Genomic DNA, 17,535 nt, shown 5'->3' on the forward strand with positions numbered 1-17,535 from the left:
CCATGGACACTGCGTTAAACTTTCCGCAATCCCAGGACATCCACTCCCAATAAGATACCAGCGCTAAACTTTCCGCAATCCCAGGACATCCACTCCCAATAAGATACCAGCGCTAAACTTTCCGCAGTCCCAGGACATCCACTCCTAATAAAATGCCAGCGCTAAACTTCCGGCAATCCCAGGACATCCACTCCTAATAAAATACCAGCGCTAAACTTCCCGCAATCTCAGGACATCCACTCCTAATAAGATACCAGCGCTAAACTTTCCGCAATCCCAGGACATCCACTCCTAATAAAATACCAGCGGTAAACTTCCCACAATCCCAGGACATCCACTCCTAGTAAAATACCAGCGGCACCAAGGGATGTGCCCTACACTGCTACCTAAATTTACTATGTAACTCGTGACAAGCAGAAATAGTAGTCCCTCATGAAGAGCAATGTCATCAAGATAGTACATAAATATAACAATGTTAAGATTGCAGTAAATCATGAATCTATAACACAAATCTTTTCACCGGAAAAACGTGTAACAGGTAACGTTTATTGGTAATAGTCTATCTACTCTGGGAACTGGTTGGTAGTTTTATTAAGTATTTACAAATGTTACCATGCTTAATTATATATAAAATAATTGCAACATATTTTTAAGACATATATTAAAAATTAAAGAACAGAATATAATATACTAGGAAAAAAGAAAAGCAGCTATACTTACTCTGAGGAAGGATAAACACAGCTAACAACCATCACATTCTGCAATAACAAAATTTACTAATATGAGGAAATGTACAACATAAAGTTTACCTGTTTTTAATTTCCCAAAATCACCCTGGTATCAAGTTTCCATGTATTACATTTTTACTAATAAAAGAAATGGCTAAAAACAAAAACGTTCAATAAAAAGGCAAAAACTGAAACAGTAGCAACAGACCAAACTCCAGTAACTTACTGAGCTGTTTCCTCAGTCTCCTCTCTTTCCCAGTTGCTTTGGACATTGTTTTGCTTTTGACAGTATGTATTTTATGTATTGTATGTAACAGAACAGAACCATGTTCTCTTATTTTAGACAGAATCACACCAAGATATTTAGAGCTTGAGGCATTTAGGCCCTATAATAATAAATTTCCCTGTAAAGCAGTACCCACGCAAAAGCTTGATGTGTAGCATGATACACCTCAGGGACAGAGATGCAAACCTTTTTATAACCTTCCTGATAATCATAACTTTATCAATAGTTTAATATTCACTGAAAGTTTGCTGAGCCAAAGTTAAGTGCTTTATAATTTAATCCTCCTCACAGACCTATTATGGTCCACATTTTACAGATGGGGAAACGGAGACCTGGATACGTAACTGGCCCACAGCCACACAATTATGACTACTGTGACACCACCTCTTCATCCAAAGATTGCCAAAATTTAAGTACTGAAGTCTTTGAACTGGTAAGTACTGAAGAACCACCTCAGTTTCCTGCCCTCAGAGCTCAACAAACACATTAATCCAGTTAGACCCTAAGATCTATTTTAAATCACAAGGTAATGATTTTGGATTCCTGATCCAAGGGTAAAATAAACAGATTTGAAAAGAACCTTACATTGTATACTATATTCTAGGATCAATCACTATAGGAATTAGCAAAACCAATGGTCCACAATCTCAGTTCACATGTAGCTCCTTCATTCATTCTTCACTCCACACAAGCCAATATCTTGCTTTTCATTCTCTCAACATTTTGATGTAGTTGTCTCTCGGATTATTGCCTTTGTTCAGAATGCTCTGCCCTCTAACATCTCCTCACCCACAAAAAACCTAACTCTTCTCGTATTCTTAAATGTGACATAATCCTTCTCAATACCTAACTTAAATGCTTTGTATTAGTGATTTTTCCAAGTTGTGTACCTCTGAATTCTAGAACTAAAGAAACGAATTCTGTGGTAAGTTTGCAAAACCCTCTATCTTTAAGATATCAATTAAAGAACTTCTCAGAACTATTAATATGTTAAGATTTATTAAGAATTTCCAAGAGACAATAATAAACTGCTTTTCCCAAGCATTCTTCTGCCTTCCTCCTATTAAATTTTTCTCTGAAACTTAGAACGTAATTTGGGGAAAACTTCAGGTAAGCTGAGAAACCTACTTTAAGACAAGATGCCTGAAGTAGAGCCTACTCAAAGAAAATCTATTATGCTACAGTTCAATATAATTTCATTATACAATACATACCTTTTCCACTCCTCTGAGAAATTTGTCTGTTCCCGTATAGTTTCTCCTTGGATCTGTTAGTAATTCACATAGTCGCTGAATAGTGAAAGGTATACTGCAATAGAATATAATTTTATAGTTTAAGATTATTAATTTTCAAGAAAATTAGGAACATTACTCTCGCTATTTCAAGCTTTATCTAGTCACCCATGTTAAGCTACAAAAGAAAATGCTACAAATGAATGGATGAATCACCTAGAATTAGGCAAGACAATAAGCACACCTGTTCTCTTTGAAAAATAAAACAATTTCCCCCTCCCTTCCCTTAAAAAGCAATAAAAAAGAACATCCAAAATGAACAGAAAGCTTCAAAACTGAGAAAAAATTTTAACACTCTTATTTCTGATAATTCAATTTTAAGTTTATAAGAGAGGCAACACAAATAAACAAGTGAGAGTTTAATACATAAACTTTCTCAAGCATTCTTTTGCACACCAATTTATTTTTACAGTGTTCAAATAAACTACAAGTGTTTTGTTATCAGACAGAACATGAAGTGATTCCAATGAAAAAGTATTATACAGTTCTGCTCCATAATAAAATTTTATATACAACCTACATGTTTCATCAAACTTAAAATACACACAAACACACACACTCTATAGATCTGCTAAGTACCTTACTGACAACTTTACCAAATACTCACAACCACAATCAAATTTTCACCTGATCATAGAAAATACCAATCTGAGACATAAATTGGACCTAAATTGATTTTATAAATCAGTGAGTTTTTATCTCACACACTATTAGCATTCCTCAGAATTACAACATGAATAGCAAAATCTCACCAGAGATAAAAAATGCAGCTAAAACATGTGTATGTAAACTTCAGGCTTCAGTATTTGCCATATAAAATCTACTTATTCTCCTTATAAAGATAATTACAAAGCCTCAAATTAATAGTTATTATTTACGAAGTTGTTTATTGTTTACAGGCAGTTCAACACAAAATTCTTCCTCTCCCACAACAGAAGGCAATTTAGTGGTTAATAGTGCGGAACTCAAACTCAGATTCTCGAACTTCAAATTCCATGTTCTCTCTTCCACTGTATCTCACACACACAAAATAATAAATGGACATTTTCTAGCTAGACCAACAAAGTTTAGCTCTTATATTCTTAGCATCAGTGCTATTCTTTTAGCAAAGTTCTTTGAGTTTCTGAGAAAGAGTAATATTTTTTTTTTTACATTTCAAAATCGGAGTAAAATACACTGTCAAAGTATCTTGTTTTTCCAAAATGTGTCTTTTTTTCATATTCGACTGAAAGCTTCTTAGGGGCAGGATCTCTTCACACACATGATATTCAATATATAATTTATATATATATATACACAAAACCATCATGGACTTCAGAATATCAGTGTCATACTAGTACGGTGCCCCTCGTTGAGCTCACTGCTTTCCAAATCCCAAACACCCACATACTCCCCCTCAACCCTATTCCCTCACTGAGGATCTCAGAGTGATACTGTAATTCAAAGTTTTTATACATTTTACAAAATAAGCAAAGTAGGATCCAGTATTAAGGACACTCAAATAGTATTTACCAAATACTTAAACAAATATTGTCTAGTTATGTCTATTCCTTCAGATAAATTTCCTTCACACAGACAGCAGTGCTTTCTCTTAAATTAAAATTAACCATAAAACATGAGAATCTTCCAACTTCCTGCTTAATCCTGGTTGTAGACAAAAATGTTTTGGCTAATTTTCTCTAGAAAAGTAGTTAAAATCGGTGGTCAATTATTAACACTGTATTTGTGGGTAAATGTTAATACTGCTTTAGAAAGAAAAATGTATTATGTTTGCATAACAATGTCAGCCTGTGACAAAATAAGTTTACAATTAAGACATTTTCAGAAGTTTTAAAAGTCATTTTACCAAGTGTCCAATAGATGGCACTAAGATGTTATACAACTCTCGCTCAAGTGAACAGTTTTAAAATACAAACACTTCTTGTAAATCAAAGTACCCACTGGAAACAATTAGCATAATTTTGACAACTGCATTGAAGATCTCTTCATAAAGTTTGTACTTTTTAATCTTTTATGTAAACGTGAGACTATAAAGCTAGTTTACTCAACAGCAGACTTGAAAGACACTTAAGGTAAACAATTATGACAGCAAATTCTAATAAAACTGTGTACACAGTGCTACAGAGAAAGAATAAATTGTATGCCAGGGAATCGAGCATAAGCATGGGAACATGTAATTTGAGGTGGGTCTTTAAAAGAAGGTATAAAAATAAACCAGGTAAATCCAAAATGAATGCTCAGTACGACTCTCTGAAAGGTCTGCTTTCTGTTATTCTTCCACTACACATAAGCACACAAAACAGTTTATTCTAACTCCTGAAAACATTAACAATTTTTCTAATAAAAAATTATCACTAGCTAAATTAAGACATGTGCTAAGAACAAAAAAAGAGCAAAAATGAACACTACTAACTCTCAATGAAAAATATGAACCAGAATCCCGAAATTGGGAGAATGGGGAAAGGTCTTTATTTATTAGTAAAGGTGCACTGTAAAAAAATTAAGTAGAAAAATATTTTTAGTTATTTAAAATGCATTCAGTTTATTCTGTATTACCTATATGTTACTTGTCTACATCATAAGATGAAAATTAAGATTACATAAGGAACTGGAAGAAAAAAACTTATTAAGGATATGATTAGTGTGCATTTTGTTAAGCAAACCCCCCAAAATCTATGTCTACAATATCCAATAAAACACTAGTTACATATAAGGTAGTAAGGCTTTAAAAAAAAACAAATACTGGCTAACCCTCTGGGACACTGTGCCCAGGTTGAATTTACCTCTTTAAAGTCTTCACCGCCTCTTCTGGCAAACAGGGATTCTGAAAACACACTTCTTAAGTAATTATCATGAGCGCTGATACATAATGCATATAAACCACTTGAAAGTGAAAGTCACTCAGTTGTGTCAAACTCTTTGCGAACCACGGACTATATAGAGTACACGGAATTCCCCAGGCCAGAATGCTGGAGTGGGTAGCCAGTCCCTTCTCCAGGGGATCTTCCCAACCCAGGGATGGAACCCAGGTCTCCCGCACTGCAGGGTGATTCTTACCAGCTGGGCCACCAGGCAGCCCAAGCATATGGGCATGGGGAGCCTGTCCCTTCTCCACGGGGTCTTTCTGACCCAGGAATCAAACTGGGGCATCCTGCATCGCAGGCAGTCTTCACCAGCTGAGCTATCAGGGAAGCCCATAAATCACTCAGGGCCTGAAATACTTTATGAAGTGTTCAATAAATCTTAGTTCCTATCATTATCCTCATTTCATCTGGTATTTACTGTAGATTTTGAGAAGGCACAAACTCTCCAGAGACCAACTATGGTGAAACAAAACAAAAAATGTTTTCAAAAATATTACTTTTAATTCCAAAAAGTAACTAAATCTGATGAAACACGATCACACGTTTTACATTACGTATACACCTTAATTTGCCTGCAATCTGTCTCCATCTACTGACTTAAAAAAAAATCAAATCTTATGTACCTAAAAGCTATGGGAATTCAAATATCAAGAATGCTGTTGGAATGGGGAACACATGTAAATCCATGGCTGATTCATGTCAATGTATGGCAAAAACTACTACAATATTGTAAAGTAATTAGCCTCCAACTAATAAAAATAAATGAAAAAGAATGCTGTTGAACAGAGAAAGACATCTAAGCATAAATTAGAAACTGTAAACACCAGGCTCTAAAGTTAGAATTTCCTGTCTTGTATTTTAACCTGAGAAAGATTCTAAGTGACTAAAATTAATATTTTTAAATTTATCTGTTTAGATGTTTGATCATCAAGATGTGCCAATATTCTGGATATACACCAAGATATTCAGCTGGAAAGAAAGCACCCATCAAAAAAAAAAAAAATCTTTCTTACTTCTACATAATTATATGTATGTTATATAGTTATATACTGGGCTTCCCTGGTCAAGAATCCGCCTGCAATGTGGGAGACCTGGGTTCATTCCCTGGATTGATCCCCTGGAGAAGGGAAAGGCTACCCATTCCAGTATTCTGGCCTAGAGAATTTCATGGACTGTATGGTCTGTGGGGTCACAAAGAGTCAGACACAACTGAGCGACTTTCACATGTTATATAAGCAATGTTCCTCATAAAAAAAAGATAAAGGAAATTAAAACACAGAGACCATTAAAGTAAAAGGCTAAAGAGCTAACCATAAAATCAGACATCTGATTTAAAAAATGCTAAAATAGCCAATAACTTTTATGCATAAAGGTACAGTTTTTACTACATCTTTATTTTCTATTAATGACCGTATTTATACTGTCTTAGTTAACAGAATTACTATCTAAGTGGAAATTAACAAGTATATCTTAGATAGCAAAGATTAAATGTACTGAGTTTTGTTTACTCTAAAGTCCTACCAAAGTTAGAAATCGCCAGTGGATTTTGGTGGGAATGCAAACTAGTACAGCCACTATGGACAACAGTGTGGAGATTCCTTAAAAAACTGGAAATAGAACTGCCATACGACCTAGCAATCCCACTGCTGGGCATACACACTGAGGAAACCAGAATTGAAAGAGACACGTGTACCCCAAAGTTCATCACAGCACTATTTATAATAACCAGGACATGGAAGCAACCTAGATGTCCATCGGCAGACAAATGGATAAGAAAGCTGTGATACATATACACAATGGAATATTACTCAGCCATTAAAAAGAATACATTTGAATCAGTTCTAATGAGGTGGATGAAACTGGAGCCTATTAGTAAGACAGAAAGCAAAAACACCAATATAGTATACTAACACATATATATGGAATTTAGAAGATGGTAACGATAACCATATATGCAAGACAAAAGAGACACAGATGTATAGAACAGACTTTTGGACTCTGTGGGAGAAGGCGAGGGTGGGAAGATCTGAGAGAATAGCATTGGAACATGTATAGTCTATTACCATATATGAAACAGATCGCCAGTCCAGGTTGGATGCATGAGACAAGTGCTCATGGCTGGTGCAATGGGATGGGGAGGGAGGCGGGAGGGGGGGCTCAGGATGGGGAACACAAGTGCACCCATGGCTGATTCATGTCAATGTATGGCAAAACCCACTACAATATTGTAAAGTAATTAGCCTCCAACTAAAATAAATAAATTTTAAAAAAACCAAAAACCACAAAATCACCAGTGGAATCTTGTGATACAATCTTACTTAAAGCAGTATGTTCTTTCTGGATCAGGCTTTAACATCTGTATAAATATATACATGTCATAAATATTCATGTGCATATATTTTATACCTCAAATGTTAGAAACTGGGATTTACTGAAAACAGCATTTAAGTTAAGAAAAAGAATTTGGCCCTTTCAATAATGATAAGCAACCATAAACTAGTATCTAGGTCATTCCCCACACTAAAAGAAATCGGCAGCAACTGACAACACTTTTAACCAGTTAGTCACCTTCTACAGTGCCTGACTTACTTTACTTGCTTCAAATAAAAATGTTAAGAAAAATTCATTAGGTTTCTGTTATTTCCTCTCTTTCAATTATAAGCTTTTATTAAAGACAGCATCACATCAAACCCTATCACCACCACACAAGCAAGGCAAGGCAGTCAGGGGAGTAAGGAGGGAAGGCTACTAAGCAATCCTGAGTCTCAACAAGTTATGCTAAAAAAGGTAATAAAGAAAAAATAAATTTCTTCCAATAGATTCAATATGCTCAACAAATACTGACAGAAATACTGAACATAAAATGCAATTCTATTTTCCCCAAGAGGAACAGGTACACCAGCAAGCAGTAACAGGTAAAAGGAGTAAAAGAATCAAGTAACAAAAGGCTAGAATCCATTCTCGCATCCTTGAATAACCTTAAGCTAACTATAAAGCAAACAATATAAAATCAGAAAAGCAGTAAATTTTCTACATCTACAATCCAGATTTTAAAGTATTGAAAATCTTGTACATAAACCTTTAAAAAAAGATGAAGAGGCAAACCCTCAGGTGCAGAAACTCACAAGGTACCCACACTGGTGCAGACAAGCACACAAACCGTCATCCGGGTGCGAGAGGGAGGGACACATGTGCACCCATGGCTGACTCACACTGATGGACAGCAGAGACCAGCAAGTCATGGTGAAGTGATCATCCTCCAATTAAAAAATAAATTTTAAAAAAGAAAAACAATCATTTCAAAGTTTTCAGGACTAAGTGAACTCTAATTATGTGCATTAAAATAATTAAAAAAAAAACTTCAGAGAAGAAATTTTATAGTCAGGCCATCATGCCAAAAGATAAGCACTCCTCAGTTACAACTGACACCTTAGCAGTGATATAACAAAGATTTCTAGGTATCAAATGGTTGTGCACTTTGCCTAGATGCCCTCATAAATAGACAGCCATGCCCTTTCATTCAACTACCCACAGCAAGAGACGCTTACTGCTAATTTAAGAGAGGTCTTAGGTCTAACAGATTGTCAAAAGCAGAGGAAGACAAGACTTAAGTAATTAATTTACATTCATTATTCTTCCACTTTAGTAATTAGGATATAAAATGATATTTTATAAACTACAAAAAATTTAAGTTATATTCTCTCGCCCTCTCAAAATCTCTCTTGTGTACCATTCATTATAGGAAAGAACTACTGGCTACAAACTGTTTCTAAAGTATATTCACAGTTATCTATGGTAGGAAGCAGATTTTCATAAATGGCCTGCTTTGAGTAATCCCAGATACTCTTGCTCATTATAATCCCAAACTTAAGGCATAAAATGTCTTGTAATTGACCATTCATCGACGTCTCCAATTTCAATAATTTTTAATTTTTGGTGTTTCTCATCTAAGAAACTTTAACTTCAGTTCTGTAGAATAGCTATAGTCCATCTTCTATAAAATGTTAAAGTTCAAAAGTAATTTTAAAAGGACAAGAAAATATGACTGAAATTTTTTTTAAAGTAACCTTGAGCATTCAACCATGTAAATTCTACCATGCCCCATTAAACAAAGTATAGATATAGAAACATGCTTTTTTTAATTCCTTTCGCTCATTCATTCATTATCTGTTTGTCTGATAACCTATTATATTCAGGCACTCACTCTTCTAGGCCTTGGATGGAAAAGATAGCCACCCTTGGTGTCCAGAATTTTACAGTTCAGAAAATCCGGCCAACAAGTAAATGGGTAATTTCCGCTTAAAAGAGGAAAAATTTATATACTGACAATACTAGTTTTAGAAAATAATCTTTTCATGTCAAAATAATTTGAAGCATTTACTATAGAGCTTTCACAATTAAAAACAAAAACAGCAAAATGAACTTACCATAAGAAAACCACTGAAAGATAAGAAAAACCAAAAAAGATATGAAAGAAACCAATTCATAAAAGAGTCATTAAAGACATGTATGCTCCATTTCACTTGCAATCAAAGAGGCACAAATTCATGGACATACCCACAAAAATACTGAAAAAATAAATGGCATTTACATATAACACAGAAGCATAAATGAAAATATTTTGTGAGGTCAATCTGGCAATATTAACAAAAATTTCAAGTGTGCATACATGATAACCTAGTAATTTTTTCTACAAAATAAAAAAAGGAACAACAAATTTATATATAAATTCAACATACACCATTCATCATACACAAAAATCTGTGTACAAAGAGGCACACTACAAGCACTTTTAACAGCCAAAAAAATAAATGCCCATCAAGGGAACAGAAAAAATGAACTATATAATCTGTTAATATAACAAAATAATGCAGCCATTTCAAATAAAGACAAACAACACACAGATGTAACTGTTCTGACATAAAAATTTCAAAGCTCTTCTAGAAGTAAAACACAGCCAGCATACAATATGATCCTACTGTCTTTTCTTTATATACTCCTAGGACAACTGAGGAATTCTTAAAATTATGAACACACTATTGTAACTTTTTTAATTTAAAAGATGATCTATTACAAAGAGCAGAAGAAGTATACTGGCAAAGACAAACCCTCTGACTAGGTGAAAAAGATGCTAGTTTTACTCAACACTGAGGAAAATGATTTTTAGAGCAACAACTAATCAATGTATATTCAAACACAAAAGTAAAACTGAAAAATATTACAAAGATGTCTCAATGCACCACATATCAATTTATTATGACATAGATAAAAATGGGTATTAAAAATGAAAAATACTAATGTATCACTGATTAAGACTTGGATTCTGCTTAAGAAAAATAATTTGTAAACTGCCATTTTGAAATATCAAAGTAAAAATTATATTTATGTATGCTTAGGCATTTAATGACTGTTCAAGTCATTTTCAGAGGTAGATCAATTACCTATTCAACAAATTATGGTGTGTGTGTGTGTATAAAATACCTTGGAGAAGGAAATGGGTACCCACTCCAGCACCTATTTAACAAATTAAGAAATGAGAAATATTTAATACCTACATAGCTGTGTTTCATCCAATTTCATGTGTAAGAATTGAAAATGGTATTACTAACTTAGAATCACAAGTAGCTTCACATTCACAAAGCAGCAGTATAATTTGACCTGTTTGACCATAACTCTTAATTTTAAATAAGCCATAACTTATTGAAATAAAAGATGAGTTACCATAATGTCTAAGTACTATCAACCTCTGCACTATTTATAAACATCCCCAAGACGTATTCTTAACCACATTCAATAGTAAGCCTTATGTAACATACTTCCAATACATAGCATGTGGCTTCATCTTGGTATATGCTTTAAAAAACCAGTAAGTAAATATATGCATACAGTTAAAAAATTTTCACTAATACAACACGGTACACAGTGAAAACAAGTCTCCCTCCAATCCCAAACCCCTAAAGCAGCTTTAATTCCTCCCAAAAGTATTTTAGCAGCATACCTAAAACCAAAGTTTAAGAATTTGATAACTGAAGTCAAACTGCTAAGCAGGGAAACATGATATAAAATAAAGGTTTAAGTGAATTACATTATCTTGTTGCAAATCCCATGTGACTAAATATCTGAAGAAAAAATTGAGACCATTCATGCTACCTAAAAATACAAATGAAATCCCGTCAAAAACCACCCCTAAGTATAAATTCATGGTTAACATACCCACAATTCACTAAATTAGGTATTGTCATTCCACACTCCAAATTATGCCAATTTAAACACGGAACAATTCAACGTCAAAAATATTTCTTGCCTTCACTAAAGGGAGCCCTAAAAATACAAAGTCCTGAAAAGGAAGCATTTAAAATAACAGACTATGACACACAATTTAAAAGTCAGCTTCATTTTTAGTGGAGAGTAACTTTTCAGTGCAATGTTTTATAAGAGGCTAAAATGGTTCCTTACTAGAGGGAAAAGAGGAACTCTTAAAAATATTTTTAATTAAAAAGTAGAATCTAAGTAGAATCCTTTCACAAATTACTTTTAATTTTAAAAGAAATGTTACTTACCTCAATGACAGACAGGTTCCAAGGTATAAAGATTTATAATATCAAATATAAAATGAATAGAAAAAATTTTAAATATCTGATGTTTCCACTGTCACACATATTTGAAGTCTAAATGCCACTGAACCATATAAAGGTGGTTCAAGTTTTAAAAAAAGCTGTCAAAATTTTAAATACTTGTAAAACGGAACTCAATAACATCTATCTATCTATATATCATGAGACATAGAGATCATTCGAATGAATTAACCAGTTATCAAACAACTAGACACTTCCAAAACTTACAGGAAAAAATGTTCAATGATCTGCTAAAAATTAAGCCTTTAAAGTAGAATTAAATGCATACCCATTAAATCCAGTGACAATTTTCAGTATTCTTTCCTTCATTTCATCAAAGGGAATATATTCAACATTAGGGTTGGGAGGACCTCTTGGTTCAGGAGCTGAAGTTCTGAAATCATCCATCACCTTCTCCAGTTTGAAAATAAAATAGCCTTTAAACTGTGACCACTGAATCCTATAAGTAAAAAATTAAAAAAATATATATAACACCAAGTAGAGTCACAATTCTTGGACAAAAAGCACACATACAGAATACATCACAACACTAATACTAACAAAATTAAGATCAGGAAAAGTAGTTGCGAGAATGACTTTGTTCAGCAGCCTTGCACCATGCCTGATCAATCTAATTCACAAGCTCCTCCTTGGTTCCATCCAATTCTCCCAAACTCCGTATCCAAACAAAACCTAAATCAGATTAAAATGTTGAAAATTAACTACTGGTATTTCTAGTTGAAAGCTTATTGTTTAAGTCCCACTTTCCACATTTTAAAAACATTACTTTGACTCCATCTCTTACAACAAACCAGGGAGGTGTTACTGTCCCCACTTAAAATAAGTTATTAGAAACTGTCCCAACCTTAAATTTACAATTTTAAGTGGACAAATCAGAATGACTCCCATACCCTAAGCTCTTAACATCCAGGGTATAAATAACGCTTATGTCTATGTGCTCAGTTGCTCAGCTGTGTCCAACTCTGTGACCCCATGGACTGTAGACTATCAGTATCTTCTGTCCATGGGATTATCCAGACAAGAATACTGGTGTGGGTTGCCATTTCTTCCTCTAGGGGATCTTTCCAACTCAGGGGTTGAACCCACATTTCCTGCACCGGCAGGTGGATTCTTTACCACTGAGTTACCTTGAAAGCCCCCTATAATGCTTATATAGACTAGTACATTTTCTTGTCTTGTTATCTGCTAAATAGTAAAATAAACTTCAATTTCTCCAAGTTCTTTTGCTTTCAACTAAAATTTTTTATCTTATCATTTAAAAGGCATATAACACATGTTCTCTACAAGACATATCTTTCAAAGTAAAAAGTTCATTAATATCTGTATGTAACTGTCACATCTGTTCATGAAAATATAAACATCTTTTTATTCCTGTCCCCTCACATTTTACCACTAATGTAAGGAAATTTTGTGACAAAATCTGTCTGAGTAACCTAAATTCTAAGAGATACAAGGGTCAGGAACACCAACCACTCCTCCAAACACTATACTCATTAGTGGCAGCAGATAGATCTCATACATAGGAGACTACCTAAGCAAGCTAAGACTGCTAGTCTGCAATCACTCTTACACCCGGTTCAGCAACCCTACAAACTAAGCCAGCAGCTCTCAAAGTGTGGCCCCAAGAGGCCAAAGCTGTTTTCGTTAAGAGCAGAGTTGACTTTTTCACCGAGTTGACATTTGCAATGACAGTAGGTGCAAAAGCAGCAGGGGTAAAACGGCCGCCACGTCACAAATCAAAGTGGCAGTACCAAACTACACTGGGAGGAGCCGTCACCTTCTTTATCAACACAAAATCACAGTTAAAAACAGTAAAAAACTATCTGACTGGAAAGGTCAGCAAAGCAAACTGACTAACTTAACTAAATCTCAATCTTTTGAGTACGCATAAGTCTTTTTAACATCCCAGAGGCACTAGAACCAGCCAGGCAGCACAATAGACACAGAGACGCAGCTTTGATCCCTGGGTTGGGAAGTTTCCCTGGAGGGCATGGCAACCCACTGCTGTATTCTTGCCTGCAGAATCCCATGGACAGAGGAGCCTGGTGGGCTACAGTCCACAGGGGTGCAAGAGCTGGAAAGGACTGAAGTGACTTAGCATAGCACAGACAACAACATGAAAAATATACATAAAGGACTTCTGTTGCCTAGCAAAATACTGCAGACATCTCAAGTAGCAAAAGGTTAAATACTGGTGCCAGGTGAGTGAGCTATTCTACATAGAAAGCCTTTTTTACTTGAAAGGAATGTCAAATAAATAATGCTTATTAAAAACCAAAAGAAACCAGTAGACATGTCCTCAAAAAAAAATCAAGAAAAATCAACTGAAATATTCGTGACCATTGATAAAATTTCAACTTCAAAATAAAAAATTTAAAGTCTAGAAAATGTGAGCTTCACTGTGGACTTGAAAGGTTCCTGATACATTCCCAACACATTTCAAAACCTACCACTGTCGATATGAAAGATATTGTGACACCCTCCCACAAAACTACAGGCAACAAAAGAAATAATCTGAACTATATTAAAATAAAAAACTTGTGTACCAAAGGACACTATCAGCAAAGAGTGAAGAGTCAACTCACAGAATGGGAGAAACTATATGCAAATCATCTTTCTGATAAGGTGTTAATATCCAGGGCATCACAATAAAGCAGAACTCCACATCCATTAGATGCCTATCCAACAAAAACCAAAACAAATCCAACGAGAACCCCCCCTCCACCCCACACACATAACAAAGATAACTACTGCCCAGCAAGTATGTAAAGAAACTGAAACCTACGTGGCACTGCCTGTGGGAATGTAGAAGAGTGGAGTCACTGTGGAAAAGATGCTTTAAAACAATTAAACAATTACTATATGACCCAGCAAATCCATTTTCAAAAGATATAAAAAGATACAAAAGATATAAAAACAGAAAGTCAGATGAAACTCACACACAATGGTAGAAACTACTTAAATGTATGTCAACAGATGAAGAGATAAACAAAATGTGGTGTATATACACACACACACATACATACAATGGGCTACAGCCTTAGAGAGGAAGAAAAATTTTGACATACTTAAACAATGATTAATCTTGAACACATCACACTAAGCAAAATAAGCCAGACACAAAAGTAGTAGTATTCTGATTCCACTTTTATGAGGTATCTAGAATAGTCAAAGTGACAGCAGAAAGGCATATGCCAGGGCCTTAGAAAAGGGATGGTCAACATGTTATTGTTTAAGGGGTACAGTTTCAGGAGACAGACTGCCAATAAGGGCATGAAAAGATGTGTATTAAGGAAATGCACATCAAAACCACAAGATGCCATTCCATACCCACTGAAACTGTTATATTAAAAATGATGTATTCAATAACAAGTGTTGGGAGGATGGAGGACAAGTGGACACCTACACACTGCTGATGGGAATGCAAAATGGTATACAGCCATTCTGAAAAGAGCTTGACTTGGCAGTTACTCAAAAAGTTGGAGAGCGCTGATGCGTGACCTCACAACTTCCTGTTAAATGGCTGGATTGGATTATTTGGTAGGTAAATTTTACTCACTATTAGCGTTTTTACTAGGCAATGCCAAAGAATGCTCAAACTACTACACAACTGCACTCATCTCACACACTAGCAAAGTAATGCTCAAAATTCTTCAAGCCAGGCTTCAGCAGTATGTGAACCGTGAAATTCCAGATGTTCAAGCTGGTTTCAGAAAAGGCAGAGGAACCAGAGATCAAACTGCCAACATCCGCTGGATCATCGAAAAAGCAAGAAAGTTCCAGAAAAACATCTATCTCTGCTTTACTGACTATGCCAAAGCCTTTGTGTGGATCACAATAAACTGGAAAATTCTGGAAGAGATGGGAATACCAGACCGCCTGACCTGCCTCCTAAGAAATCTGTATGCAGGTCAAGAAGCAACAGTTAGAACTGGACATGGAACAATAGACTGGTTCCAAATAGGAAAAGGAGTACATCAAGGCTGTATATTGTCACTTTGCTTATTTAACTTATATGCAGAGTACATCATGAGAAACGCTGGGCTGCAGGAAGCACAAGCTGGAATCAAGACTGCCGGGAGAAACATCAATAACCTCAGATATGCAGATGACACCACTCTTATGGCAGAAAGTGAAGAAGAACTAAAGAGCCTCTTGATGAAAGTCAAAGAGGAGAGTGAAAAAGTTGGCTTAAAGCTCAACATTCAAAAAATTAAGATCACAGCATCTGGCCCCATCACTTCATGGCAAACAGATTGGGAAACAGTGGCAGGCTTTATTTTTTTTTGGCCTCCAAAATCACTGCATATGGTGACTGAAGCTGTGAAATTAAGACACTTACTCCTTGGCAGGAAAGCTATGACCAACCTAGACAGCATATTAAAAAGCAGAGACATTACTTTGACAACAAAGGTCCGTCTAGTCAAAGCTATGGTTTTCCCAGTAGTCATGTATGGATGTGAGAGTTGGACTATGAAGAAAGCTGAACGCTGAAGAATTGATGCTTTTGAACTGTGGTGTTGGAGAAGACTCTTGAGAGTCTCTTGGACAGCAAGGAGATCCAACCAGTCCATCCCAAAGGAAATCAGTCCTGAATATTCACTGGAAGGACTGACGCTGAAGCTGAAACTCCAATACTTTGGCCACCTGATGCGAAGAACTGACTCACTAGAAAAGACCCTGATGCTGGGAAAGACTGAAGGTGGGAGGAGAAGGGGACAACAGAGGGTGAGATGGTTTGATGGCATCACTGACTCAATGGACATGACTTTGGGCAAACTCTGGGAGTTGGTGATGGACCGGGAGGCCTGGCAGTCCATGGGGTCAGAAAGAGTTGGACACAACTGAGCGACCGAATTGAACTGAACTGAGCGTTTTAAAAATTTGATCAGGGTGGTTATTTAAAGCTACATGCACAATTAAGTTTTCCCTCCTTTCCCCAGAATTTTTTGGGGAAGGGGAATTTGAGGTTTAATAGGCAGATGCAGCACATTTTAATTTCTGACATGCCTAATATTAACTTCTGAGTACTATCCAATTGTCAATGGTTACTAAAATTTATCTTTAAATTTCACTAGACTCCCTATAGTTATTTAACTAAAACTTAAACATACTATGGGAGGTTAGTGAAATGAGTTGTACACTTTTCATTTCTTAAGAATTCTTTTCATAGTTTTAATAATCATTCCCTAAGTCATAACCTGTTTCATGAATTAGAATTTCCACGTACACATTTGGAAAAACAAACAAAAAAAAAAACCTGCATCTTTCCATCTATGACATCTAAACAACAATAACACATTAATGGAAGAGCAAGACAAAAAGTGATGGGAGACCAGGTAAAGCAAACTATGGGGAGCTTTAACAACTCTAGGTCACTAGAGCAGACAGGAACTAAGTCCCATAAAATGAAATGAATGACTAAATTTGTATTCTAAGTTTCACATGTAACAAACAGAGTTACTCTATATATCATGTCCAACTAATACAACTCAAATTATGCCATATATAATTGAAAAAAAGAAAAACCTATAAAATGTGAAAGGTAACTTTTTAGATGCAATACAACAGATAAAAACAAAAGCAGAAACTGCCTCCCTGAAAATTATGTAATATGAGCACAAAAACAAGCCATGAGTAAGTCAACTAAAAATTTGGCAACAAAAATAATTTTCTTATGAATGTACTCATAGAACGAGAAACTAGAAAAACAAAAGAAAGTCCTTAGTT

General features: G+C 35.2%; 1 protein-coding gene across 3 annotated transcripts in view; it reads right to left on the minus strand.

The window, feature by feature from the left end:
* The window catches only part of PPP4R2 (protein phosphatase 4 regulatory subunit 2), a 53,194-nt gene that overhangs the window by 5,876 nt on the left and 29,783 nt on the right, over positions 1-17,535 (minus strand). For 2 of the 3 annotated variants that reach the window (XM_020903662.2, XM_020903659.2), the window contains exons 3-5: positions 12,074-12,244; positions 2,229-2,322; positions 721-758 (exon numbers count right to left, since the gene is read on the minus strand). In XM_020903662.2, the coding sequence (XP_020759321.1) occupies positions 721-758; positions 2,229-2,322; positions 12,074-12,244 (303 nt within the window). Of the gene's footprint in view, positions 1-720; positions 759-2,228; positions 2,323-12,073; positions 12,245-12,345; positions 12,435-17,535 lie in introns of those variants that run through there. The other variant, XM_020903663.2, reaches the window with a different exon arrangement.

Source organism: Odocoileus virginianus, chromosome 26 (genome assembly GCF_023699985.2).
Source record: "Odocoileus virginianus isolate 20LAN1187 ecotype Illinois chromosome 26, Ovbor_1.2, whole genome shotgun sequence".
NCBI lineage: Eukaryota > Metazoa > Chordata > Mammalia > Artiodactyla > Cervidae > Odocoileus > Odocoileus virginianus.